The 27515-nt window shown below is 42.7% G+C and overlaps 2 protein-coding genes across 5 annotated transcripts in view; both read right to left on the bottom strand.

Moving 5' to 3' along the window:
- The window catches only part of LOC311488433 (dedicator of cytokinesis protein 9), a 73595-nt gene extending 50521 nt beyond the window's left edge, over positions 1-23074 (bottom strand). For all 3 annotated transcript variants that reach the window (XM_084545139.1, XM_084545140.1, XM_084545141.1), the window contains exon 1: positions 22649-23074. In XM_084545139.1, coding sequence (XP_084401265.1) covers positions 22649-22768 — 120 coding nt within the window. In that variant the 5' untranslated portion in view covers positions 22769-23074. The remainder of the gene's footprint in view (positions 1-22648) is intronic.
- Positions 23075-23258: 184 nt separating this feature from the next.
- The window catches only part of LOC311488350 (FERM, ARHGEF and pleckstrin domain-containing protein 1), a 55732-nt gene continuing 51475 nt past the window's right edge, over positions 23259-27515 (bottom strand). For both annotated transcript variants that reach the window (XM_084544990.1, XM_084544991.1), the window contains exons 25-27: positions 26988-27095; positions 25193-25344; positions 23259-25107 (exon numbers count right to left, since the gene is read on the bottom strand). In XM_084544990.1, the coding sequence (XP_084401116.1) occupies positions 25026-25107; positions 25193-25344; positions 26988-27095 (342 nt within the window). In that variant the 3' untranslated portion in view covers positions 23259-25025. The remainder of the gene's footprint in view (positions 25108-25192; positions 25345-26987; positions 27096-27515) is intronic.

The raw sequence follows: 27515 nt of genomic DNA, 5'->3' as shown, positions 1-27515 counted from the left end.
TCATTCATAATTGTGGTTTTGCGTATAATCACCTGCAACTATGAATCACCGTGCCTGTGTTAGCTTAGAATAAATTCTTCATATTAACATGAGGAGCAAGTCATCGTCCATGGAGCCTGACATGTTTCCAGAGTAGCCCAGATGTACAGTAGCGCACAGTGGACAAAGAAATCACAGCCTCTAGATGGGGCCTTTTGCAGTTTGACAGTGAAATTATAGTCACCACAGGCTTTTAGAAATGGAAGTAGTCAGTCGTTTGCAATCTGTAACCTCACATCTAGATTCGACTAAATCCTACGCACAGGCCCTTTAAAGTAACTGAATGTATGATAATGTAAACCATTCAAATAAAAGGTTGTTTTCTAGGTAGACAAGCTCTCAATTTTCTCCCAATGTATCAAATGCACATGTAAAACAAAGTCAAAGATTATTCTATTGATCTTTCAGTGGCTTATTTTATGTTTCAAGTCTTTAGCATGCATTAGCCATGAGGTTAAGAGTCAGAAACGTATTTTTAGCATCTTAACAGCCAAAATACTTCCCCTACTGTTAACTGTTAATTATAGTGATAATAAGTGTAGCTTCATTGCAAGTGTAGCTAACATTTCTGTACTGGCTGATATAGTTTTATAAAATTAGCTTCATGTAGGTAACTAGATAGTTAGTTCAATGTGTTTTAGCTGCTAGTTAAGCTAGCTAGCCCTTGGCTCTGTTAATAGCTTCAGACTAGAACACAAAGAAACAAACAATAACAATAAATAAAACTAAAACAACTCGGTGAAGCATTTTAGCCAGCAAGTTATCAAACTTCCATTGGCCTCTGACACAATTAGTGAAACTGCTTTATAAAACCATAAACGCTGACAGATGATTAAGTGACCCCGTCTGCATGATAAGACCATCCCCAAGCCAAGGGATGCAACCGTGCCCTTGACCTAATTCCCCGCTCTTAGCCAGGCCACTGTCACTCAGCTCTCTGCCGAGAAGCTGATGAACCAGTGATGGGAAGGAGACATCACACTCGCTGCAGTAAGTAAACACAAACAAGAAGGGGAAGACAAGCTGGTACGGAGCAGCAGAAGCCCTGCCAAGCCCGCTGGTTCACAGATGAAGAGCGGTGATTGATTTCCAGCAGACACAGAGCTTACTGTCCCCCCTTACCCTCCTCACCCCCATCCCCACGCTCAGAGGCTTTAACCCGTGCAGCGCTTAGCAAGAGGCAACATCCAGCCCTCCTGCTGCCCTACTTTTTATACTGTTAAAGCTAACGGTCATGTTCACATGGCTGAAACAGCAATGATGGTAACTGCTGTTGTATTCAGACCAGCAGTTGTACTATATGTCAATATGGGGATGATTCATTAACAGAGGAAGATGCTGCACTCGGGGAAGCTGCACACACATATTCTAATACTACTACAATCTAAATCATTTATCAGATTCGTGCCCTGCATTTTGCAATCTTGAAAGAACAAATGAGAGAAGGATTGCAGCGTCCGTCAGAGGAATAATGTATTGTAGCTCATTTATGAAGCAAAAATGGCAATCATTTGTTTCCCAAATGTGAGAATTTACTGCGATTCTTGGCTTAATATTATTTGCAATTCGCTACTAATACATTTCATCACTAACCGGAGCATAATGAATTGTCTGACTGAGCAGAAAAACTACTTTTTAAGGAGTCTTCGGTCACATTGGCCACAATCTGCACAATATTGCTATTATAGAGGTTTGTTCAAGTCAGTTTTCAAAATAAGATGATGTGCTGACATTTTCTGTCTGATACCAAAGTAAGCTTAACATCTTTTCATTTTAGGCTGATATACAGAAAGATAAATAAAGTATGAAGATGGTATTGTGAGCTTTACTTGATATTTTAAAGTCAAAACAAAAAGCCCAGATTAATCATTCATTAATCATACATAGTTTTATCAATTTGGCTGCACACACACACACACACACACACACACACACACACCTTAAGTACTCTTGGTGTTGGCAATACACGCGACTCTCTCCGACTCAGCGCTCGCTCAGCCTCAGATGGCCCAGTGGGCTCAGCTGCCTCCTTACAGATGTAGCCACTACAGTTCCTCTCTAAGACAGTACGCAGCCCGTCAAACACAACAGTGCTGGTGGTGCACCCCATTCCTCCAGGTCCACACAGGCATCAGTCAGGAGAGCCTGCAAGTGACCCAGTTTTCTTGATTGTCCCCTGCTCTTCCCATGTCCATGATCTTACTCTGACCCGCAAAGCCACAGGGAAAGTGTCAGAGACAGCGTCCAGGCAAATAGATCCAGAGAGGAGGAGGAATTTATGCACGCGCAGAATAGGAGTCCCACTGTAATTCCAAGCTGCTCCAGTCTGATGTAGGAAAACCTCAGTCAGCAGACGAGATACAGTGAGTGAGTGAGGTAGAGCAGAGGACGAGGGATGGGGGGGGATGAAGGATGCTGTGCTGCAGCTTCAGCCAATGCTGAGCTTCGGCGCAACGCAGGCTCGTATGTGCATCTGTCTCACTTACTCAGTCACTTGCCTGCTCACCTCTGAGCCACTGTGAATTTCCACATTCTTGTCTCGATTATTTTCATTTCTATATTTGCATCATAAAATGTTTTAACCTATTTCTTTATTGCCAACATGTTTACTACATAAAATGGGACTCCTTTAGGTAGTCAGATGAGTAATTGTGAACACTACACTGCAATCCCTCATATCCAGGGGGAGAGTCTGATTCCACGGTCAGGCAAACAGCAATATGGCTGAATGCTTATTTAGTTCAGCTGAACAGCTCAAGCCATCGGTAAAACGAGTGTAAGAATCACAGTGAATGTGTGGCATGTTATATGCAGCAGCCGGCAGCTGATGCTGCATAGAAAAATACAATGTGAATAAAAATATGAGTAGAAATAAAGCCCATTAAATTATTAAATACATTCACTGAAGAAAAAACTAAGAAATGTCTAGTTCTGGTTAAAAAACAAACAAACAAAAAAAACAACTCAGTGACCTGACTCAAGCCTTAGAGAAATCTCTGTTTATACAACAGACTTGGACATGGGAGGATTTCAACCTTTTAGGCCAAGACATCAAGTAGGGAGAGTTTTTCTACAAAAGATTAGCTGCACTTGATCACAAGCTGCCCTCTCTGCCAAGTACACAGATATACTGGGAGTGGAACGACCAAAAATTTGATCATACACAGGCTTTTTGAAATGCCAGGGAATGATTCACCCGCTAGAGCGCCCTTTGATTAAAGTGTCTCCGGACTGTGATTCAGAAGATAGAAGATAAACGCGGAAAGGCAGTGAATATAACAGCTGAAATATCACTTTCTGGGTTTCTGGAGGTTATTGTTAAAGCATTGCTGCCTCCCTGTTAGGACAAATGGTCAAACCCAGAGAAACACATGGTGTCAGTCTCCTGTGGTTGCCCGCGTTTCACATCCTGATTATAAGGAACAGGGCGGAAGACAATGAAGCAGGGCAGTGTTCATCTTGGTTTATTTGTCCCCGTCTGTTCCCTTCCTGCAGCTGCAAGTCACACACTCAAAGACCCCTTAAGACCTCAGTGACATTTGTCAAAAACAATCACAGTTGTCAGTGTGGCACGCAGCACTACTGGAATACGGGAAGTCTGCCTGGCAACAGTTACACTACATTGTTAATGCTTTGTTTTATATTAAATAAAACATGGTGGCATCTCTTTAGATACACCGTTGATTAAGTTCACCCCCACACAAAGAAATTATCACCAACATGAAAGTCTGGAGAAAGTGAAGTGTTCCCTTACATCATGATGGTGCACTAAGACATAAACGCTCGCAAGCATTCCTGCTTCGTGCTGTGTTAATATTTCAGTAGTGCTTGACACACTGAACTACATTCGAGGGCAGAACAAGACGCGCTGCTGAGGAAAGCAGCTGAGCCCGTAGACGAGGGGATTCAGACAGAAAAAGAGGTTGAGATACCAAAGAGAGGGAAAGAGGGAGGAGAGTTTCATTATGCCCATTTATCTGTTGGGAAACACATCTCCTCTTGCGGTTTATCCCCTTTCTCACACTTCTCATCCAGCCTCCGTCATCCTGTCGCTGTAAGGAGGGATTTTAGGCTTACTGTATAGACTAACAAGAAGCAATCTGGTGTAAAACTGGCAAAACTGCAAAGTCACAAAGCTCCTTTTTTTGAATTTCTGCAGGCGAGCAGCTTTTTTGGGGGGGGATTTTTTTTTAACTTAATGATGTTTATTAATGTGTCGGTTATTGCTGCCAGTTATTACTGGGCACCACTGACTGCTGAGCACCAACATAAATATGAGTAAGACATTGCTCAAGCAACAAGCGGTCGATGTTTGAAGTCTCACAGCTGGTCGTTGTAAATCTTTGGCCCTGAGGACACAGATTCTTCTTGTGCATGTAAGAACATGTCCGCAACAATATATCGAGTTGCTCACAATGCTTCCATGACACCACGCAAAAGAAATATTTGAAATATGGAGAGAGAGACAAGCAGCCGGAATCAAATGACGCTGATAGGCACCCAACCACAAGGCCTGCAAGCAAACCAGTGACTTCCTATGTACATGCATTCCAGTTTAGAGGGACTAAATATATGCATTATTTTATAAATGCTTTGAAGAAAGAACCAGATCAGATGAACACAAGCTAGATTCACACTGAGCTCAAGTGTTTGTTCCTGTTAATCCAAAACAATTAATGCCACCACAGCAAAGTTGCAACTCACGGCTTCGAGACTTATGAATTAAACCGGCACGATATATGTCAAAGGAATATCCGCGAGGTTATTTGCATTATGGGGATGCCTATTCATTAGTCAATCGCGAGGGCGGGATTAAAAGTCGTCAAGAGTGTGGGGCTGGCTGCTAATGAAATTATGCAGTGGCAGGAGCAGCACTGCGGCGCTGGGAAAAAAAACATGTAATCAGCAAGTCTTAGGTGTGAATCTAGCAGTGGTGCCCCTTGTTTACCCTTGATCTTCATTAAAAAAAAAACTAAAGAATAATGGGTATCGTCAGCGCCAATAGAAAGTTTGATTAGATAGATGCACATGTCACATTTTGCAACAGATTTACGATGCACTCTAAGGGGTGATGAATTATTAAGGTCAGAGAGGGGATTGCTGAGTCATTAGGTGTTTCTTTCTAGAGCCCTTGTGTCAAGTAGATCAGACCGCAACAGTCCTCACAAACAAACGCTGCACGGAAAGTAAAAGTATCCTCAATTCAGAAACAGTTGAACGTGACACACACACACCTACGCTGCCTCAGAATGATCAATACTTTAACACGCATTACTGCCTGGCTTGCAGTACATTTCAGAGTCCCTTCACGGTTTTATGACATCTACGGTGTGTATGTCTGCAGCTGACAAATGGTGTGGTGCTATAGCCTCCAGCAGTACACAGTTGGACTGTGTCAGCCATACTAAATCATGAGTTGGCGTTCCAGCGAGGCGGCTCGGTGGGGGTTTAGAGTGCGGTACTATCTGTGTATGTTCAAATGTGAACATCCACAAGGCTCTGCAACCATGGCCTGCACAAATCTGCAGCAGCTGCAGAGGAGATAAGAGCTCCGTGGATTACTGCTGCTGTCGTTACAACTTGGCCCGGCCTTATGACTACAACATGACGGATAATGATAATTCAGCAGAATGTTTACTGGATGTCAGAAAATGATTATTATTTTCCATAAATCTGTTATTTTGTGGTTAAAGAGTTACTAATGCTCAAAGTCTTTGCAAATGTGCGATAACCGTAAATGTGCTTAAATCATACTGACTTTTAACTAAAGGTTATCCAAAACCCAAGGTGGCATCTTTAGGGAACATCTGTTGCCGTGGTTTGATTTCATCTCCAGTGTTTCAGTCGACACTTCTCTGACAACAAATTAAGAGACTGCTTCTCTTCTCCAGCTGCATTTAGCAACCACCATCGCAACATCTGCTGCATGAGCACTACGACTGGCCTGCTGTAACCCCCCAAAATAACACCACTTGTACTAATACAGCAATTTCAAGCTGTTAGCAGCAAGTGCTGGGTGGAGCCCAATCCAAAACTTCAAAGCCAGCACATGTGGACAGAGAAGGGTCAAGTTAAGTTTCCCCTTTCACACTAAAGAGTGGACAATCCGACACACAACAAAGACAGAGATGTCCCTGCATGGCTCTGAGAAGTAGATGGGAGTTCAAGAGGAGCTGGCATCTCATCTAAGGAGCCTCTCCAGGGTGAAGGTCAAGTCCACAGTTGGTCGTGTTTCCATGGCCTGGGTCTGCCGTGGGGGCTCGGTGGGGAGAAGTGCGTGCGCTTGCCCAGAGAGAGGGGTCACAGTGTGGTGGACTATGGTGACATCACCTACGCATCCAGCAGGACAGGGCAGATAAAGCAGAGTGGCTCCCAGCTGGAATCCTCCGGGGACTCCAAAAAGGAAGTGGCTGTTTCCTGCTGATGTGTGTGTGTGTAAACCCTGTCATAACAAAGACGCCTCTCGCTGCTCGCTTGTCCTTCAAACTCAATCAAAACTCCCGAACACTGCGCGTTTGGTGGAAATGTTTGACGACGTGATGTTGACCTCTTCGAATGTTCAACAACAAATGGAAGATATAAAATTTTATGGAAGGAACACAAAGTCAAGAGTGCCATTAACCCTTGAATATATTTATTAAAAAAAAAAAAAAGAATCAGTTTCTCAAGGGTTTGGATACTCCCCTACAGTTACACATGTGGGTGGGCTACAAAGATAGGCCTGGAATTTCAATAACACAAATGCTTCACATTTTAGATGCCAAGTTTACATTACAGCCCCCAAAATACTTGACACAGCAGACTCAGCTCATTGTCTGGATAGTGTATCGCATGTGTTCCTTCCAGTAATTAGAAGAACTATTTTCATGTAACTACGACTGAGGTCTCTCTTTGACCTGCAGCTGACATCCAGGCTACCTTCACCCACTTAAAATGGTACAAGACAAATACAACGGGGCCACATCCCCTTCCTCTTGGTATTTTGGGATGGTTTATTTATCCCTGGAGAAGAAAATGACCCATTTTTCCTGAGGGGTACCGCTTCCTCTGCTTTGTAGTGGAGCTACCAGGCGCAGAATAAGTATATGTTGCAACCACACACACACCATTCATCTATGTTCCTAAGTGCCATGCAGCTCTGTTCGGCCTGCAGTGAGACTGCTGCAGTTGGTTCAGTTTGTCATTAATACGTGCTTCTAATCAAGCAGTGCCTCTCCACATGCTTTGCTGCAGCACCAGTGGAGACGGTCTGAAGCAGTGCCAAGCCCTGCAGGGCCTGCGCTCACCCCTCTGTGGCTTCTGGCTTCGGAAAATACAACATTGATTTATCTCATTACAAATACTTGCTACTCATGCTATCAGCGCGCCACAAAACTGATCACATTGCATATTTAAAATTACCTGTGGTGAAAAGGAATGCTGCTGCCTTCAGTGTATTTTTGTTTTTACAGCAACGTGACTCATGAACAACTGCACAGCATACAAGAAAACAGTCATAGGTCAATTAAAGAGGATTTTTTTTTTTTTTTAAACTTTGTATTAAATTTCCACTGAAGGCAGGAAGTAGCCAATAAAAATGCTCACCCATGGAGGATTGGAAGGACTGGAACAAAAAAATATCAGAGTATGAATGATGTTACTGCCCCCTACAGGCAAAAGATTACAATGCACTTAAAAATACAACAATAATATCTACCACATTTATTGCATGCCATAAAGTATGTCATACAACTTAATGACACTGACTGGGTTATTTATGAGTAATGACAAAACCAACATTCATTGAAGAAGCAGAGCTTTTATGGTGCTGCAGTGTTATGCAGTGCTTTGTGGAAACAGCATGCACTCAGACTGAGCACCACTATAATGAAGCCATTGTTTGCTACACGAGTGTCATTTCCAGCAGCTCAGTGTGAAAACAATCTTTTCCAACACTAGAGTTTCTGCACAGGAAGAAGAGGTGACAGAAGTGACTGCTTGTATAGAAGAAGAGTTAGGGGAAACATGAGGCGGGACAACTGGAGGCTTAGTGATAGCACTTCATTCAGTGCAAGGTAGGAAACCAGGTATTATGTTTTGTACAACTAAAAAACATTACTTTGACGTAGCTGTGAATTCTTGAAATGTATGTAGTGACTATGATTTAGACTAAACACCCGTCTCCAGGTCAGTGCCCAGGCCCAGGTGAAGTAAAATGTAGCAGGGAGTGCTGTCATTACAGGCTCTGACATGAAGGTTGGAAGCTGAGCGCTGACTGATCACGAAACAAGCCTCTACTGGCCTGACCTGAGGCCATCACTAGAAGAAACAGCTACGCTCTGCCTCAACTGCTGGTCCGGTACTGTTTGAAACTTGTAACTAGACCGCATTCAGTGTCTGATCACATACCGACCATTTTACTGAAGCAAAACTTGATGAATTTGGCATCGTTTAGGGGTAAAAGCTCAGATTAAAATTCTGTCAGTGAGTCACACTGTTTTTCAGTCACCTTAAAGACATATAATGACACGAAGACAAAATGTTCTTGCATTAACATAAGAATATTTTAAACTTTGAGAGATCATGTAACACTATTTAATTCGAGTTAGTGACATAAGCTTGGATTCTAAATTGGCCGTAGGTGTGAGTGTGAGTGTGAATGGTTGTCTGTCTCTCTGTGTTAGCCCTGCGATAGACTGGAGACCTGTCCAGGGCGTACCCTGCCTCCCGCCCGATGACAGCTGGGATAGGCTCCAGCAGACAGGAACAAGCGGTTACAGAAGATGAATGAATGAATGAGATACGCTTCATGCATGTCTTAAAGTATTCGGATCATCATAAAACATCCATATATACACACAGTTGTATTAAGGATATTTGATTTATACACTTGTGAGAATATTTTTTTCTTATCTTATCGTATCTCATCTTATATTATCCTGGTTATATTCATTAACAGGTGGTTTACACATTAAGTATGGTGTGATATTAATGAAAAAAATGGCAACAAACCACAATTAATCATTAATCCATTTGCTGTGCTTTTTGCTTGGACCGGCTAATGGATAACATTCTCACACAACCTTCAGTGAAAAAGTCTCGTTGTCCAACAGATGGTCCGTAGCAAGATTTACTGAAATATCCCACAATGAAAGCCAGTTAGACTGAGCAGATTAAATAGCAGCTTGCTCTCTTTTAGCAGTGGGTTAACCACACATACTGCAAGCATGATACTACGTGGACATGCAGTTCAGTCTGCAGAAGGTCTCAGGTGAGATAAACACATTGTATTATCGGAGAGAGGTGTAAAACAGCCTGAAAAATGCAGCGAGGTGTCTGGTTAATCTTTAGAGCCTTAAGGCTGCAAGACAGCAGGAGGCAGGATTCAATGTGAAAGTGGAATCAAAGACAGGCAACATGGAGCATGACAGGAGCACAATAAAGAGCACACTACCGGTCATGTAAACAGAAGATGAACAGAGCCTCCAATATATGCCACTTCGAGAAAATCTGGTCTGGTAACGCCTCGAGGACGGCGTGCTGCGGGGAGATGCGGCTGGGATAATGAGGGAGTTTTGGGAACCTTTAAGGATCAGCTAATCTCGGTTGGCTCTTTGTTTGTAATCAGTGGAAATCCTCTTGAGCCTGGTTCAATGAGCGCTGCTGACAATCAAGGGAAACGGAGGATGGAGGAGGAGGAGATGAATGCATGTCCGTGCACCTGCACCACTAAAGTGGCAGTGGATTTAGCAGTAATACTGTAGCCCACAACTCCCTGGGGGGAAGCCACAAGCAGCTGCTCCAAGAAGCTGGCACATGACGGCTGCACGGCTGGAAGATAACTTATCTGCAGTTAAGGGAAAATATTATCTATCCAAACTGCGTCAAACTTAGATATGTATGCCACAGGGGGTCAACAATCAAAGGCGTGCCCGTAGTAGTTCTCTAGTGAGGTTATTTAATCTTCCCGATACAGTGATATCGGAGTATAAAATTAGGAAATAAAAGATTAAATCTGTGTATTTTATTCTTGCTTTAGCAACTATGACCTACACAAACATGGCAGAAAGGTCATTTAGTTCAACTCTGTCTTTGCAACTAATGCAAGCCACGAAAAGCGTAAATATGTGCAATCACTGCGTTATCAGCCACGTGGTTATATCAGACTGTTTCACACATTTAGCTTGGAAATGATTTTGAAAACCCAGGAATGGCACGCTGCCTTTTTCCCGTCGTATCCACAGTTTGCTGGTGCCACCTGAGCCAAGCTTTGCCCCGACACTCCCACTCAGAGGCCCCCACCCTTCCTGAAAGAGGAAACACATGTTATGGGATACACGCCTGCTTTACAATGGCTGGACTGGGACAGCCAACACTGCCATGCGCTTTGTCTCAAGGCCTGTATGTGCTTCTTGAATAGGCCACTCTCTACAGTCTACTACCCCCTCAGTCTCTCATCACATGGTAACCCACACAGCGCAGCAGGACGCTCTCATGAAAGGAAAAACCTCATTATTTGCTCCTGGTTATTTCTCCGCTATTAGCATTTTGTGAGATTTAACCTCCCTCGTGGATCAGGTTAATAGCACAATGAGCAGTTTGGCTGCTATGGCAACTAAGATGGATTTGACATTTTTGCGAGTCTCAAGCAATTCACTTGGGAAAGAAAGCGTTCGTCGAGAAATGGAAAAATGGATAATTGCTGCGAGCTACGATTAAACCGGAGCTCGTCATCCAAGCGGAGCTTTGTTAAAGTCGTGTAAGACTTATTTTGAGAAACACAGACGGGTGTGGAAAATTTAACGCACCGCTATGAGTGTGGGGCTCGCTTGCCTTTAAAAGACTGAGCGGAAACTCTTAACGTGAGATTAAAGTCGAGTCAGGGACCCTGAGCTGTTTATCTGCACAGCGGTGTTTACAGTGAAGAACGGGGATGTGATGCTGCATGTTCATGATTCTCACCGCGTACGATGTCTGTTTTAATTCACATCACACAGCGTTACACTTGTCTCAATGTCAACAGAGCAGTGACCAGGGTCCAAGATCACTTTGTACCCCTCCATCACAAACAAGTGTGATTAGGAGCAGGCCTTCAGGCACACAGCCACACCGCTGCTCCTCCATAAACACCACCCAGCTAACTTTATTTATCCATCCAGGCGAGGGACACGGCGCTGCACGCTGCTAAGACCCTGCACAACAAACAGGGAGCAAACAAAAACAAAGCCTCAAGGAGAGCCCCGTCTCTACTGTATGCACAAGCTTTGACAAGAAAAACCAAACGATTACCGGGGTCACATGATTTCCTCCTGCGGGAGACGTGCATTTATGCCTTCACACTAATGTGTTTTCCTCCCTCTCACTTTCCTGAAGGTCAGCTGATTTTTAGGAATGGAACCAAATGTCAGTGAATTTCTCACTTAAAACAGAACTCATGTGCTTATTGTGGGCAGGGGTCCTCACAATGAGCTTGATTCAGCTTTAAAAGGAAAAAAAAGAGCTCACTGTTTCATGTGGATTTTCTTGAATGGGCAGACACTCATTAAAATTCATTTTGCGTCTGACAGCTTGACAAAACTTTGTACTCAAAGTGTTTATCTTTGGGTAGAATAAGTGCCACTGTATATTGACTCAGTTGCGTCTATTTGTGACCTTGTAAACTTCTCAAAACCCTTTTTACTTAAATGACTGATTCCGGTTCAAAGAGGGGTTTATTTTAGCAAATAAGGCAAAGAGTAGAGAAAACAAATTTATACAGCAAAGCCTTGTTTTTTTCTTACTGCCTCATTAATCACTTCTTGACCCCGCAGATTTATCTTGTGACCTACCAGTGGGGGCCAAATCCCTCGGCTGGGAACCACTGGACAGAAGACTGAATATAAAACATTACAAATAGTCTTCACTTAAACCCAAATGCTGACACTGACACATTAATGTATCAATATAAACAAACCAACAACGTAATGTATGATAATGTAGAGCAAACTATGCCTGCAGCAAGAAGGTTCTGGGTTCGGGCCTCTGTATAGAAGTTGCATGATTTCTCTGTGCTTGTATAGGTTTTCTCCAGCACCTCGCTACATTATAAACTGTCCATGCGTGTGGATGTGACTTGACCAGGGTGTAACCTGTCTATAGTCAAATGCCAGCTGGGGAAGGCTCCAGACCCTCACAAGCCTCAACAGGACAAGTGGTAATAGATAATGTAGTTTTGAAGTAGGGGTTCGGGAAGTGCTACCCTTTTGCATCTCTGCATTCTACAGGAAATTTAATCCATTTTCTAAAGTCTTGTAAGTCTTTAGTGTCTGTCTTTTCTCAAATTCGTTTAAAAATCCAAAGGTTAGACGCAAACCCAGCCCTGACACCACACTGTCCTCAGCCCCTCCCCCTGCTCCACTCTCTGGCCTACAGTGTGTCAGAGTGAGGAATGCCGGCTATGCAGCTAGCTTGGTGAAAAGTCATTATAGTTTATCCCCTCTGGCTGTGGCAGGTCCCATCCACACAGCGTTAGATTGAAGGCTGAGAGGTGCAGAGATTTTAGACCCGATTTAATTAAGCTGACAGCATGAACTGTGGGAAAGAGGGCAACGTCATCGGTAAGGGTTACCCTCACATGGAGCAGCCCCTGAGTTTTATCTATTTACCTAAGTAATGATGCTTTTACCCACAAGTGCTTTATGGTGCTTTGGGTGTCTTTCATATAAGTGCCAGAAAACTTCCAGGGAAATCCCAGATGAACGATAACAACATCACTTGCAAGTTTCACTTTCATCTCTGCAGCCTGATAGCAGTCAGACAGCAGCGCAGAGCAGGAATGTTAAGTAGTTCCCCACACACTTCACAGCCACATCCATCCTCCACCCAGAACAAACAAATGCTTGACGATCATTTCCAGTGAAAAGCACATCATATTTTTCCAGACGCGCCCTGACTCTGACTCAAGAGGTGCTTAAATTGTAAATGTTGAACCTATTCTCTGTTTGTAAATTCTATATATGGGTTAAAGCTCTACATGTCAATACAGGAAACTGGCTTTTGTATTGGCTAATTGTCTGCTAATCCATCGTTTGGTAATACGCCTCATCCGACAGCAGCTGATCCTGGTTTGAACAAGTGTGAATGGCAGGTCAGCTCCTCTAACCACCAATGTTAGAGGGGCCGGTGGGAAAGATACGGTGTTCAGAGAAGATTACTCTGCTGAGTGTGTGCTGTTGGCTTGACACTAAAGTCACACAGAAGATTGAGGGATATAAAACAGGTGCAAAATGAAAGCAGTTAGTCAGTGTTTCTGTTATAATTACTGTATGTGTAATTATACTCTAAAGAGCATACAGTGTATGACAGTTCTTTATAATAACAGTGTATCAAATGACAATGTGAAAACGAAGGCACAGAGCTTCGTAGCGAGCTTTTTGTTTAACCATCTAGCCCACAATTTTACAGTTTGGGTTCATTCTGACAGCTCCCATATTTTTTTCAGCCACAGAAACACACTAAAAACTCACTCTCTACTAGCTAGTGAATTTAATGGAGCCTTTAACAGCTAAAGACCCAGACACTTTTCTCAAGCGTGGTAGAGACTAACAACTGAGCCAAAACACACCAAATATTGGGCTTGTCATTCACCAGGTGGAGGCATAATGTGTTTTAATTGCTGGATGTGTAAGTAAACAACTGTGTAGTGCCTGCTAGGCCTAAATGGCAGACAGTTAGCAACTGACTGGGGAACATAGCGGCGCATTTAGCAGCCAAAGGGCCAGATGCTTCCCTCAGAAGTTGGTGGAGAACAAAAATGGAGCCAAAACACATCGAATTTTTAACTCAGCGTTCACCAGGTAGACACAGACATGTCTCCAAACAAATGCTCACTTTAAGTGCAATTCAGTTCATGGAGTGTCACAAGATGTTTCTGCAGCCCCCACGACACAACAATTAAAAAAAATACAATTGGTCAAGGGAGGAAGAAGGAACTATCATTACTGTTGCAAGTATAAATAAGCTAAGTATGCCGCCGTATGCTAACACCAGCATGCTAACATGTTGCTAACAAAGGGTATCATGTTTACCCTGTTATACATCTTGATTTGAGATACTACACACAAACTTAAGAACTATGGATGATTACAATTTATCCAATAGGGGCTGTGACTTTTTGTGAAAAAAACCCAAATGTTAAATGAGGAAAAGAGGGGGAAGTTATTAATGTCTTTATACAATTTCATAGCATCCATTAGTTATTGTCAACACAGTCTAGAAAAGGATAGGCCGTCAGACCAAGAAACATTTTCCCATCCAGATTACACAGCAAGCACTGCTAAAAATACTACGAGCTTATATAGACCTTACATTTGTCAAGGTTGAGATGGAAAGGTTCAAAGACCTAGTATACATTAAAAAAACTAAATCAACCTCTATGTCAGTTGGCAGTGATTCAAAAACACAGAATATAGCATCCATAGGGTGGAAAACATAATGACAAGGTTAGGAGTGTTAGCTTACAGGGTACCCTCCAATCTCTTCTGTCACGGTAACAGCCGCGTTCCCACAATTACAAGTTAATGGTCAGTTGCAGTGAAGGATGGGAGGAACATTACTTTTATAGACAAATCAAGGAGGCTGCGAGAGTAAATGCACCTCACAAAAACACACAGGGTCTTAAAAGGAAAATGTGCTAGTGATTAGCCTGCTAAACTTTTCTTCATCAACCCACTTGGATGTCTTGTTCAGTCTCCAGTCATGGGTTCTTGTGTTTTTCAGGGCTTAATCTGATGAGCTTAATCTGCAGGCCTGTGCACGTGTGCAGGGCCCCAATTTAGGCTTAGGGGCTTTGGGCTTGACCAGTTTCACCTCTTGGCTGATACTCTGGCTGGCCTCTCACAAAACTAATGAATCAGTGGTAGTAGGCATAGCAGCATCCACCTACACTAGATATATTTCTCTCATTCACTTACTCTCGTGTGGGCTGGGGCACATAAAGACCAGCTTGTAGTGGCGCCATTCATTTGCCTGTTAAAAAGACTGGAGGCTAATGGTGACTCCCTTGCACTCCCTTGCAAGGCTCTTAGTGGAGGGGATACTAAACAACCAGACAAAGCATGTGCCATTAGACCATTAAACCGTGCCTGGAAATCAAAGGCTATTCTCAAAAGAAGATATTTGCAAGACAGTTGAGGTTATGCAGCCAAACATGATATACTACAAGAAAACATCAATATGCTAAAGTTTGGACGTTTAGCATCAGAGCATGCTAACTCATGAGTATAATATTTGGTAATTAATAGACAAATTGAAACTGGATATGGTAGAACACATCAGACCGGCACATAAGGGAACTTGGGCTAGCAACACAGCATCCGATTTTGAAGGGAAACCCAATGACAGCAGCCACGGACTTGAAGAAAAACAAAACAAACAGAATTAAGCTTGGCCTTTCAGTCTCCTAGCACCAAGCTAGTACGAGAAGCCCGCTCTATGACCTGAGGTGTCCTACCCAAAGTTTGTTTTTAGTTTCCAAGTAAACAATTTACCAGTAAAATATTCTAATTTTCAGTCGCAGTGTTAGCTAGCATGCTACTACAAACAACACGCTAGCGAGCAACGGCACTGCTCTCCGACCTAGGTAACGTAGGCTATAGCCTCTACATTAGCCTTGTCAGTCTATCCAGAAACCCAGCAAGTACAGTGTTAGTATCCTACAAAGAACCCCAGGGCCCCAGTCCAACCTATTCTTTATAGCCTGTGAATTTTTTTATAATAAAATAATAAATACTTTAAATCCATATTTGTGGAAGTAAAGATGGTTTGTCCTATAAGTTAAATTCTGCTTATAGAGTGATGTTACACGACTTGTTTCTCATGCTGGCAAATGAGCGACACTGCAGCAGTGGCACCTCAGTGGCAAAAAGACCTGTCATTAGTGTGCTGCTCTCTGCCTTCCTGTCAATAATTCCATCCCAACTGTGTCCAAAGACGAAGGGTCAGCATTTGTGGATTTACCATTGATGCAACCATCTACACAGAAACTTTTCAGCAAAGGATTAATAATTTAAACTGGTTTGTTTAAAGTGCATACTCCCTCCCTCCCTCTCTCAGTCTCTCTCCCATCTGTGCACTACAAGGGACTGTTTTCCAAAGAAAGGGGAGCGTGACAAATGTCACGTCATGAAGGCCCTAGGAGAAATGTCAAGATCATAAAATCGAAATGAAAATCTACCTGACAGTTTGAGAAATTTCAGGACGGACCAAAGCAGCTGACTGACCAACAGACTAAGGGCACAGTGGCTGTAATTGGAGCACATCATAGCAAAAACTTGTTTTCATATGTATTTACATGGGATAAAAAACAGTCTTTGTATGTTTGTATGACACATAAACTGCAACCTCTGTTCCACCCTTTCAAATGTTCCCTATTAGATCATAGACGATGGTGCAAGAGCTGTTATCAGTTTACACAGGAAGGCAAACTGGATTAGCCACAAAATAATCACTGAGGAAAAAAACCAGAGGGGCCGTGACTCAGTCCGTCTCCACCAGCTGCTCTAAGGTGTGTGCACTGCTGACTCAAAAATAGCATCCTTAATGGCCTGGAGGATGGAATCGAAGCCGTACTCAGCTCGATTGCTAAGCTGGTGATGATGATGTGCAACAATCGTGGCTCCAAAGCAGGAAGTATGTCTCAACAGCGGGATGTGAGAGGAAGTTTGATTCATATGTGCTGTAAATGTACGCATAAAGGCAGCATTTAGATAAATGCCACAGGCTTCTATAACAGCGACCACCCAGCAGCTCTATTCATCAACACTAATCTCCATTTGGAAAAAGAAAAGAGAGCTAAAATTAAACAAACTGTCACTGAGTTAGGATTCCAGTCTTCATGAATACATACCCCACATCTGCAACAAGCCTTGACTGGACAAATGTTCAAGACAAGTAACTACAGAGCAGAAACATCTTCATCACTTCCTCATGCATTAGGAAAACTGGAACAGGGGGTAAAGAGGCAAGTAAAGTCCTGCCAAGTGAGGAGTATTTTTCTCCTCGGCAGGCTCTCTCTGTTTTGGTGACCTCTTTATGTGCTCCAAAATATCTCTGCTCTATCAGGCAGAACACTACCATGGAGTGGGTGGTTTAAAGCCGAGGCCTGCCCAACACTTCCGTCGGGGCAAATACTGACACAGGAAGTTTGCTCTATCTAGGAAAAGACAGGCTCTGCTCTCCCACAAGAAGATGAAGGACAGGAAGTCACGGGCACTTCCTGTTCAGGCAGGATAGAACCATTTTGGAGCGCACGGTGGCAACGATTGTTATTCCGTTTTGTGAGAAAACAATCAAATCAAGTCTGATCTGCAGCTGCATACACTAATCAGGCATAACATTATGACCACCTTCCTAATATTGTTTCCCTTGTGCCTCTAGAACAGTTCTGACTCATCAGAGAATGGACATGGGCCTTCTGAGGGTGTCCTGGGGTGTCTGGTTGAGGGGAGGATCCTCTGTGGATCATCCCTCAGATACTTGATCAGTTTGGGATCTAGTGAATTTAGAGGCCAGGTCAACACCTTGTGCTGTTTTCCATGTTATTTTTTTTTTTTTAGTTGTTCCTAAACCATTTGGATGTGTGTGCTGCATCCTGCTGGAGATGGCTGCTGCCATCAAGGAGTGTCATTGTTATGGGGTGGGGGTGTCTGGTCTGGTCTAGGTGGTTGCTACATGTCTAAGTAACATCCACATGAATGCCACGCCCAAAAGTTTCCCAGCAAAACGCTGAATTGTCACAAGATGGTCAATGTTATTTACTTCTCCTGTCAGTGGTCATAAAGTTATGCCTGGTCGGTGTATGTGCGACCACTGGAGGAAAAATCTGTAGATTACTGAGTGCATATGTAGTACATGGATATTTAAATGTAGTTACATTTTTCCTCATTTCCCACATTGACTCAAGAAATTATTAAATAATCTCATGATCTGACCATAACGCATATCCTGGGATTCATTTCTGGCTCAAAGTTAATATCTAACACTTATTTTGACATGTGGTTAAAACAAACTCTCAAGTCACGTCTGTAACATTTAATCAGTTTTCATTTGGACAGGAACAAAATCTGTCTGTCTGGCGAGTGGATGATTTGAGTTGGCTTTGCTACTGCAGTATTTCTGTCAAGTAACCCGGGATCCCTGCGGGCTGGATGGAGGAAATCCTTTCAGTTTTTTGACTATGTGCTTTATATTACAACAGAACTCTTGCGTTGAGTTGAGGAATTTTCAAGCTTCCCACTCTTAACTCCAAAAGCCCTGAGTGGCAAATCTGGTTTGCATTTTAACCACAGCTGCCAAGAGGCATGCCCAAACCCGAGCAGACAAATTTTATAGTGAGTTTGATGGGTGTGTTTTAATTCTCACTTTCCTTGAAGCCTTCATTCCACAGCCATGTATCACTGCTTATATCTGGGTCTTGTGGGGTTTTCTTTCCACTCCAGTACAGTAAATTGAATTTGCACTCATTCAGACCATTTGCTTGAGGATGTGAGACAATAGAGCATCTCAGCTTAAACTATATAACAGCAGACAGGTGGAGAATCATTTCTGCTTGGTTTTCCTGTCTCTTTAGATGCGCGGTAGAGTGAGCCAAGTCACACAATAGCATGATAACAATTCAATTTTCTTTATATAGCGTCACTTACAATGCACATGCACAGGACGCAGAGCCTAAAAACCAGCAGTGCAAGCACTAAGGTGATGGTGGCAAAAGAATGACTTCCTTTTAACAGGACTAACTCAGCTTATGTGGAGGTTGAGGCTGGCTGTGTGGAGGGACGAAAAAAAGAAGGAGGCGGGACCGAAGATAAGGAAATGAGAAGAAGAAAGTACAACAGCAAAAATTGCCAACAATTTTCATCTAAAAAAAAAAAAGAGAACAAAGTGTATTTGCTGTGCTCAAATAATAAAAAAGAATAAGGAGCCATCAAATGTTTTAAATGAAAGCAACTAATTTGATCGAATAGATGCAAATTTATTTGGAGAAGCCGAACAATTGAAGCTTCGGGTTTTTCCAGTTAAACACTTTTTCAGAGTGATTTATCGACTAAATATTTTGGTTCTTCTCTGTGAAGGCGCCGAGTTACGGAACAGAAAACGACTGACTGTTATTCAGCCGTGTCTCATTAATATACAACAATGTGTGTGGGCAAATCAACCTGTCAGCATTGTTCAGCACAATTCACCCAACGTCACAAATTGACCTCCAAACTGACCGGTTGAATCAAAAACATCTGAAACGGTTTGAACACAAACAGAACCTCATAACCCTTATTTTAACAGTCATGCTTTGCTGCTGCATTGATATCACCTTGGCATTTTGCGTCACTATGTTCTGGTTAACACACGCGAAATATAAACTGACGTGTTGGAAAGTTGGATGGGGATTGTTGACCAAACGGTATCATGGTATCCCGCTTGTGGAATCCAAAGAGGAGAGAGTGAGTCTCTTAATGGGTGCACTAGTTACTAACGCAGGCTCATGTATTATTGACCCCTCTGCTCTCCTGCCTCTACACCCCCCCCCCCCCCCCCCCCCCCGGTTTTGTTTTTAGCAGAGTACTTTTTACCTTCAGAGTAACAAAGCCAGCTTATGCATACATTTACTCTGATACCAGCAGGTTTTATAGAGACACACACAGAACACAGAGGTCAATCTCCTTAGGCCTCGCACAACACCGACAGGCCTGTAATCTTATGACCGGCTCAGTCCTGTGGCCTCTGTGACAACCAGCGTCTGCTCCGAACACGAGAGAAGCAGCGTAGGGATTGCCTTGTTTTCTTGGAATTTTGTAGATAAATGACTCATGCTCATCAAGCTTTATCCTTTAACCCGACTCGTCTAACCAGTCCACGGGTCTGCGAGGTGAAAGTAGCACATGCTTTTGGTGAGCGGCTCAACCAACAAATCTGACCTCACTGCATGAGAGAACACGACTTCCCTGACAGGCTTGCAATATTTGAAAAGACAACACACCCACCTAAGGCATTGCTGGAATTCCCACGTCTCGATAAAACATACGTATCTAGGAAAAACAAAACAGCAGAGGTGTGCAGGCGTGACTGTTTTGATTAAGAGGGCTGACGTACAGTTCTCAGTAGAGCATTACACTGAGGAGGACAGGCTAAGATTTTTGCTCATGCATCATCTTTGCATTGCAGCAATGTCTCACTATTGACAGTGTTTCACTTGTGGTAACGCATGAGCCACACAAAACAGGGAAGATGTCCACCTGCCAAACGGATTAAGAGCTAAACTGCTGACTTTTCAGTTGCACAGCACTGCTACTTTTACTTAAGGTAAAAGCCCCACTTTCCCCTGCGGATGCAGACACAGGGAGTTGTGTATATAGTGGCCATGCGCAGCTAATGGCATCACTCCCACATAATGACACCCATCTGTTGTACAGCTCCCTCGGGTCAGGCACATAGCTGAAACACAGTGGATATGAGTGTATCACCATTAGGTGGCAGGCCGTTAGGACTATTGATCACAGTTACACAACCGTCCCCCAGCAGGTTCATACGCTCCATACAGTAACTAAACATTTCCAATTGCCATTGATTTGTTATATACCCATCAGCCGATACATTAATGACATTTAAGGTGCAGACACTTAAAGAGCTCACGAGCAACTCTGGGAAATTTCTGCTCTAATTCCGAAAAAAAGAAGTGGAGAGGCAGTATCCACGCAGCATCGATGGGCATCACCAGGAAAACAAACTCAAAGCTGATGACAAGCCGTCACGGAGCTAATAGTGTTCTCAGCATGCCTGAAGTGTGAAGAGACAGAGGGATGGCTCAGCTGAGGGCTCCGGCCTATTACAAGCCTCTGTGCTCTCCACTCAAACAATAAACAAAGAGGCTGTAAGCGGAGCGCGCCTTCACGAAAATGCACAAATTGTTAGAAGGCAGCAGCAGCACAGCGCACTTGACTCCTAAAAACAGTTGAGGAATCGCTGCGTAACCACTGGCTACGCGAGTGCCACACTGTAAATTATAACCTAGATTAAGTAATGTATCGCCAGGTGTTTAAAAGTACAACAACATTTGTGTTTCACCACGGTCACGGTTTGAGCCACAACGGGTGACAACAGCCACAATCTCTCCTTTATGTCCCTGGAACAGATCCCTCTATTCCTGCTGTGGTATTTACATGTTTCATGGAGGAATTAATTACAAGCTGCGTGGACAGCAGTCTTGTGTGCAGGCACATTCTTTGTCCCACTGAGAGGCTTCAGCAAACACTTGAACTCAGTTTTCCAGCTATACATCCACTACTTCAGCTCACATTTAAGAGGATGTTGCCTGAGGGCCGGTTGGAGGCAATCTATTGACATAGAGTATTTATAGTTGCTTTTTTGGTGTGAATAAGTAATCTAAGCACCAGGGCTTTAAATGCATGTCTCAAAACATCTTTACTGATTATACAAATGCATTCACCCTCCCATTCAGGGAGTATCTGCACATACGCTTATCAATAAACGAGCTCCAGGATGCCTTCTCAGGCTGCAGCAAAACAAATACCCATCCAGATATTCTACAAGTTTCTTCATCCCTCTTGTTGATTTCCCAACATGCATACTTGTATCCACTTCTGCTCTCCTCCCTCCGGCGGTTCTGGCAGTTCACCAGAGTAAGAATGAATAAATAATATGAAGGTGTGGTTGGATGTCTGGGATCCTGACTCAGGATTCCATTTCCCTGACAGAGGGCCTGGACGGTGTCCGTTTCTGTTGCCTGGCAACATTTTCCAGGAAAGCAGGAACAATCAGACGGAGCACCGAACACCCAGCACACTCGGACGCAACAAAAGGGCTGCCCCCTCTCCGAGCTCTGAGGAAAACTGACACCGAGCGGCCCTACAGGTCCTCGTCACCCAGATGTTGTCGACCAAAGTGGACGGTCAAATTCGGCATTATGTCGTTGTCACTGGATACTTTGCATGTGTCTGAAGCGTGAAACTGAAGCTTCTTGCTTTCGTTTGTGATGAGGTATTATGTCATCTCAGTGCATCCCCGTGAAAAGTGATGCTCTCCTTGACTTTGAGCGAGCACTGATTCTTTAGAGACTCTCTAGGAAATAAGGCAGTCAGCATATTGATCATTAGCCTTAAAGTCTAGGATGCTGTGGTATGTCAACAATGCCCAAAGTTCATAACTGTTTTGCATAAACTACATGCAAAAGATTTTTCTGTTACACACACCTCTATTCACTGAAAATGATTCTGCGTCTTTGCACATCAGCTGAGAATGAAAGTGAAGGATTTCAAGAAGACAAAATGCTTTCTGTATAAACAGCAATTATTGTGCCATATGCAGCAATTTACCCTAAACTCACACACACTCTTCTCCCTCCATTCATTCATCCAAGTCACCTTGCTCTACTACTCTCACACACATTTTCAGGTCGGGGTCACGCACTCATAATAACAGCTTTCACCCTGAAAGGACACTTGGAGCAGCTAATCTCAAGTCAGCTGGGACCGTGCGTAAAGAAGCAGGTGGCTCTCTGCTCCAACAAAGATTTAAACCGAGAAGAGGAGTTGTAAGGAGGGGGGAAAGAGGAGGAGGGGGAGTTAAGGTGTGTACTTACAATCAGCACGGACGTCCTCACCACCTCTGAGACACTTTGCCTGAGTTCAGCCGCGGTGCCGGGTTTCCCCAGGCTCCGCGTAAATTTCCTGGTCTCCGGATGCAGTGGAGTGACCATCATTGCGCGCCACTTCTATAACCAATCCACGCGTTATATGAAGGAAGTTCAGAGGAAAACCATCATGGGTTTTTACCCGCGTCTCCGATCCCCGCTAGTGCGCACCACGAGTTTGAAGTTGTGTCATGCCGCGCTGAGTGGCCGCTGATTCACCTCCAGTCCGCTTTCGCTTTTAAAAACCAGCGTGTGCGGCATGATCCCGAAGCCCTCTGCGTTTTCCCATCGGGTGTATTGTTGTCACAATAAAGTGTCCTCTTGAGTAGTGTTTCATTGGCCGTCCAGCGCCAGACAGGAGGTGTATAATCTGTTTTCTCCTCTGCGCACTCCGCCCCTCACCGGCTTAAAGGCCTGCCCACTGGCTGGAAGTGTGTGTGTGAGCTGCTGTGGCCTGGACTTTGGACTGAAAGCGGTTTCACTATGAATGACTGAATCAGTGTGTCCCGCTAGCACACATATCACAGTTCTGGAGAACAAGCCTCAGGAGTGACACACGTGTTCTCCCTTCTGAAATATGAGAAATCAAACAGTTTGAAACTCACACTGGAGCACATTTTTAAATAGAAATCACAGAAAATGTTGTCAGGCAGATTCACCATGATATTGTTAGGATAATCTCGTGACTTTAACTGCAATAATGACTTATAATGGTTTCCTTTACTTTGGTAAAACATCATGAAGCCTGTCTTAAGTAGCAGTGAGCAGCAAGTAGTTTAAAGTTGTGGTTAAGCCCACAATCATTTCACATTTCTCTTTATTTTTCTCACTTGTCATCCTTTAGATGAGGATAAATGACTTTCAGTCTTTCTAAATCAAAGAGAGAGATATAAAAGTGTGCAGATTGGTGCTGACAGTTCCTTAATGCAATCACTTTTTAAGCTGACATCATTATTTTAAATATTAGATTTTGAATGCTGCTTTACAGCCACCAGTCCTGCATAATAATAAATATTAAATGCAATTAACATCTTGGCGAGATGAGGCAGAAATCTAAGCTTTTGAACATTGTTTTTTTCGTTGGTAATCCACACTAGTTATGGTTTGACTGAACCAACTTTCTAGATCAATGATGCCACCTGTAGGTCACAGCCAGAGCTGCCTTGAAAAAAAAAAAAAAAATCACCCTGGCCTTCTTGGCTGCAACAAAAACACATCAAGCCAAAGTCAAAGACTGAGGAAGTTTTTTTATTGCTTTCATTTCCAAAGAGCTCTCTGTTGTCTGGAAAAAAAGCACTGCAATTCTCATCAGAACTGAGGTTTTCCCATCTCATATACTTCACTGCAAAAACCCTGTCAAATGCATATTTCCACTCATTCAGACCCCAGAAAAAATAACAAAAAACGATCTGTATACGGGAGGCAGCCTAGATCAGTGAGGGCAACGGCGTTTGGAACTGAAAGTTTCTGTTTCACACGTTATCTTTAAAGCTTTCAATAACACTTACTGTCATAATACAGTGATTATGAACACATTTTCTCACACAACTGCACAGGAACTTCAGAGTTAATTTAAAAAAAAAAAAAAACTCTCTGAGAGTATTCATATAACAAACATCAGCTAATAAGATATTTACTTGAAATGGCATTAGTGGTGATGACAGCTACCCCTGGCCACGCTGTGATCCATCCAAGGATTATGTCGATAATACAACAAAATAATTTCATATTTTCACCTCCTTCTTTTTTAACGGGGACATTTTGTGCTGGGCTGGAGTATTGACGTTAAAGGGTGGCCTGTTTCAGATGATTTAATTTTTTTTTATGATAAAAATAGCATTTTAAAAAGTCCACAATGTCGATATAAACCAGTTTGGCACTGAAATTGCAGGACATTTTCAAAGCAGCTGTTTTCAGTAAAACGTAGACAAAAAAGTTTATGACAATGCATGTGACAGTTTAACCATCTAAGAAAGGATGCTGGGTATCTATATCAACATGTTTTCTGCTGTAAAAACAACCAATGACAAAATGTAAAATCAGAAAGATAGGAAGTGGTTCAGACCGTTAGAAAAACAGTATAAAATGACATCCTTAAAAAGAGGTTTCCGAGTTGAGAGTAAAAATGCCAAAAATGCAGTCTCTGATGCAGTCTAAACCAGCGGACATGTCACCATTAAAGCATTAAAAAGCACCAAATGTGCATGGACACATGTACAAATGTCCCAGATATGCGTAGAAAATAAAAGCAAAGAGTCCAGGAGGGGGGACAGGACGGGCGGATGCCACCCGGAGGAGACAGCGTGTGGGAACAAGGTGAGTCGAATCAGTGAGGATGGGTCTCTTTGCTGTTGAGGACGCGAGCGCGACTTAAGGGCACCGTAGCGCTGCGGATGACCTCCATCCACCTGTTGGAAGAGAAGTGTTTTTTTATTAGACCCCGAACTGACAATCTGAGAAGCGAACAAAATGGGTTCAAAGGTGAAGCCGTACCTTTCAAACGTGTATTCGCTCTCTGATCGGAAATAATAGATGTGGGATTTGAAATGCAGTTTGAAGACGTAGTCCTTGTGGATGTTTTCAGACTCGGAGGGGACGGTGACTGAGTAACCCAGCAGTGGAAGGCTAGCCAGTGGATAATCATCCTGAGGAAAGAATAGAAAAATAATCAATTAGCACCAGAAGAAAAAAAAATATGACACTACTCCCGTTTCTTTCCATATTAATGCCCACGTGTAATCCCCCCGGGGGTCACTCTTCCGGTAAAACTAAGGAAATACTGGGCTAAAGGAAGGACGGAGGGAGCTGTAATAGCTTTAAATAGAATCTTTTCACATAGAGGCCGTGCCAAATTGTCTAGAAAACCTTCATAAAACTTGGCATTGAGTCCATCTTGGCCTGGCGTAATGCAGTGATCAACCGCTCATATAGTGCATACATCAAAAATATTGAGACAGAACCGTTCCTATACAGATGCTTTTAACATAATTCACTTACACTAATCAAGTTCCTTTTGGCTCTTTCCCACATGACAACAAAAGTTAAAAAAATTTATTAAATAAATGTATTTTTTTAATCCAATACTTTGGCTCATTGACCAATTCCTGCCTACTGACTTTAGGACAACCTGCCAAGACTAGATGCAGAGTCAAAACCTGGTGCTCCTCAGGCTTGTGTAGTCTACTCCAAGAGATGGAGAAGGTGCTGGTGCTTGGTCACTTAATGCTTCACTGAGACGGCTTTTTGTGAGCCTGTTTCATTGCCTTATATTCATGGACTAAATATAAAAAGGCCAATTAGATGCTTAGCTGCATGAGAAATGAAGAAAAATACAAAAAACAGATTATAATAATGATCCACTGAGAGACCGTTGATCACTGTACCCAGTTTCCACCAACTCAATGCTTGTTTTAGTGCATAGAAGCTTACTGGTCTGAGTCCTATTTTACTGGTCTGCGGCCTGTTGATGAAATATCATAAATTAAAACGTAATTAAAAATAATATTTTCAATTAAATGTGATGCAATTTGAAAAGCATAACAACTGAATATGTAAAAGTCTGTAACCTGGTTCTCTTACATGTTGAGAGTGTATTATGGCCCTGTGCATGTGACTGACTTAGGCCTTGCACTGATAGCTGTGATAATTCAAATCTTTCTTTGTAACTTTTCTGCACGTACTTGGATATTTTGTAGAGCTGTGTACTGCAGGGAGGTTTGCAATGGGTTTAGTTTGTTCTGTGTTCACCGTTTATTCTTTAATAATGTCCAGTTTATTGTCATAAGTCTTTTGAGAATCAGATTTTCATATGTCTGAAATAACCTACCGATACTTTTGGATCTAAGTCATGTTTACCGCATCCCATCTTTATCTTAATTGAAAGTGTGTTTAACTGGATGAATATCCGTTTCCCTTGGCATACTGTATATTAAGGGGATAATTTAAAAAGTTATTTGACTTCACACATGACTTGTGCTTAACTTAAAAGCATCTAATTTATGGTGGGAGCGCAAAGTTTGACATTTATATGTTTACGATTCTTTAAATTTTCATATTAAAATGTAAAACGCAGCTAACAAGCATTTCGCTGGGTAGGAAGCGAGACGAAATACAGCATGGGAAAGTGTGTCTGCCTTTAATATAGCACGCGGATTTGATATTCCGCACCGAGATGTGATGCTTTCAAGCTCCGAGGAGGAAAATAAACACTTTAGGCTGGCGCTGCGCGAGGGAGGCGGTATGTGTTCGCTGGACAAACAACAGGTGTGTGAGAGCGTTTATTCATCACCTGATGAGACTTGTAGAAAAACAGGCTGAAGTTGGTGAAGACCACCCAGAGCTTCTGCCAGCCGTTGCTGTTCTTGAACTTCCTCAGTAGGTTTCCTGAGAGCTGATTCTGCAAAGAAAAAAACAAAAAAAAAGTTTGACTCTGAAACTGCACAAAATCATGCACATTGAACTATAACTATAGTATTTATAGCTTATTTTGTACTTTTAAAATAAGAAGTAACTCTACTGTTGCTAATCATTGGTCCTTTCTGGTTATGTTTTATTTTCTACAATTTCAAAACTTTATTTGTCCGACATATTTATCCTGTTCAAATGTGTTCACTTGAATTTATTATATCCATTTAAAGGACGGGCAGTTTCTTTTTTCTAGCCATCTTAAAACAGATTAAAATTAACATCCGAACACGTTTAGCCTGCTGTAATCATTCCTCCAGTTCATGTTGGACATTAAGAGATCTGATCCTTAAATGATGGAGGACAAAAATCCTGTGTCAGGATTCAGTGCAAAAATGAATTTCCAAGTTTA

This window comes from Chelon labrosus, assembly GCF_963514085.1.
Source record: "Chelon labrosus genome assembly, chromosome: 5".
Taxonomy (NCBI): domain Eukaryota; kingdom Metazoa; phylum Chordata; class Actinopteri; order Mugiliformes; family Mugilidae; genus Chelon; species Chelon labrosus.
Note: the sequence above shows the minus strand (reverse complement) of the source record. Positions and strands in the feature narration are given on the sequence as shown.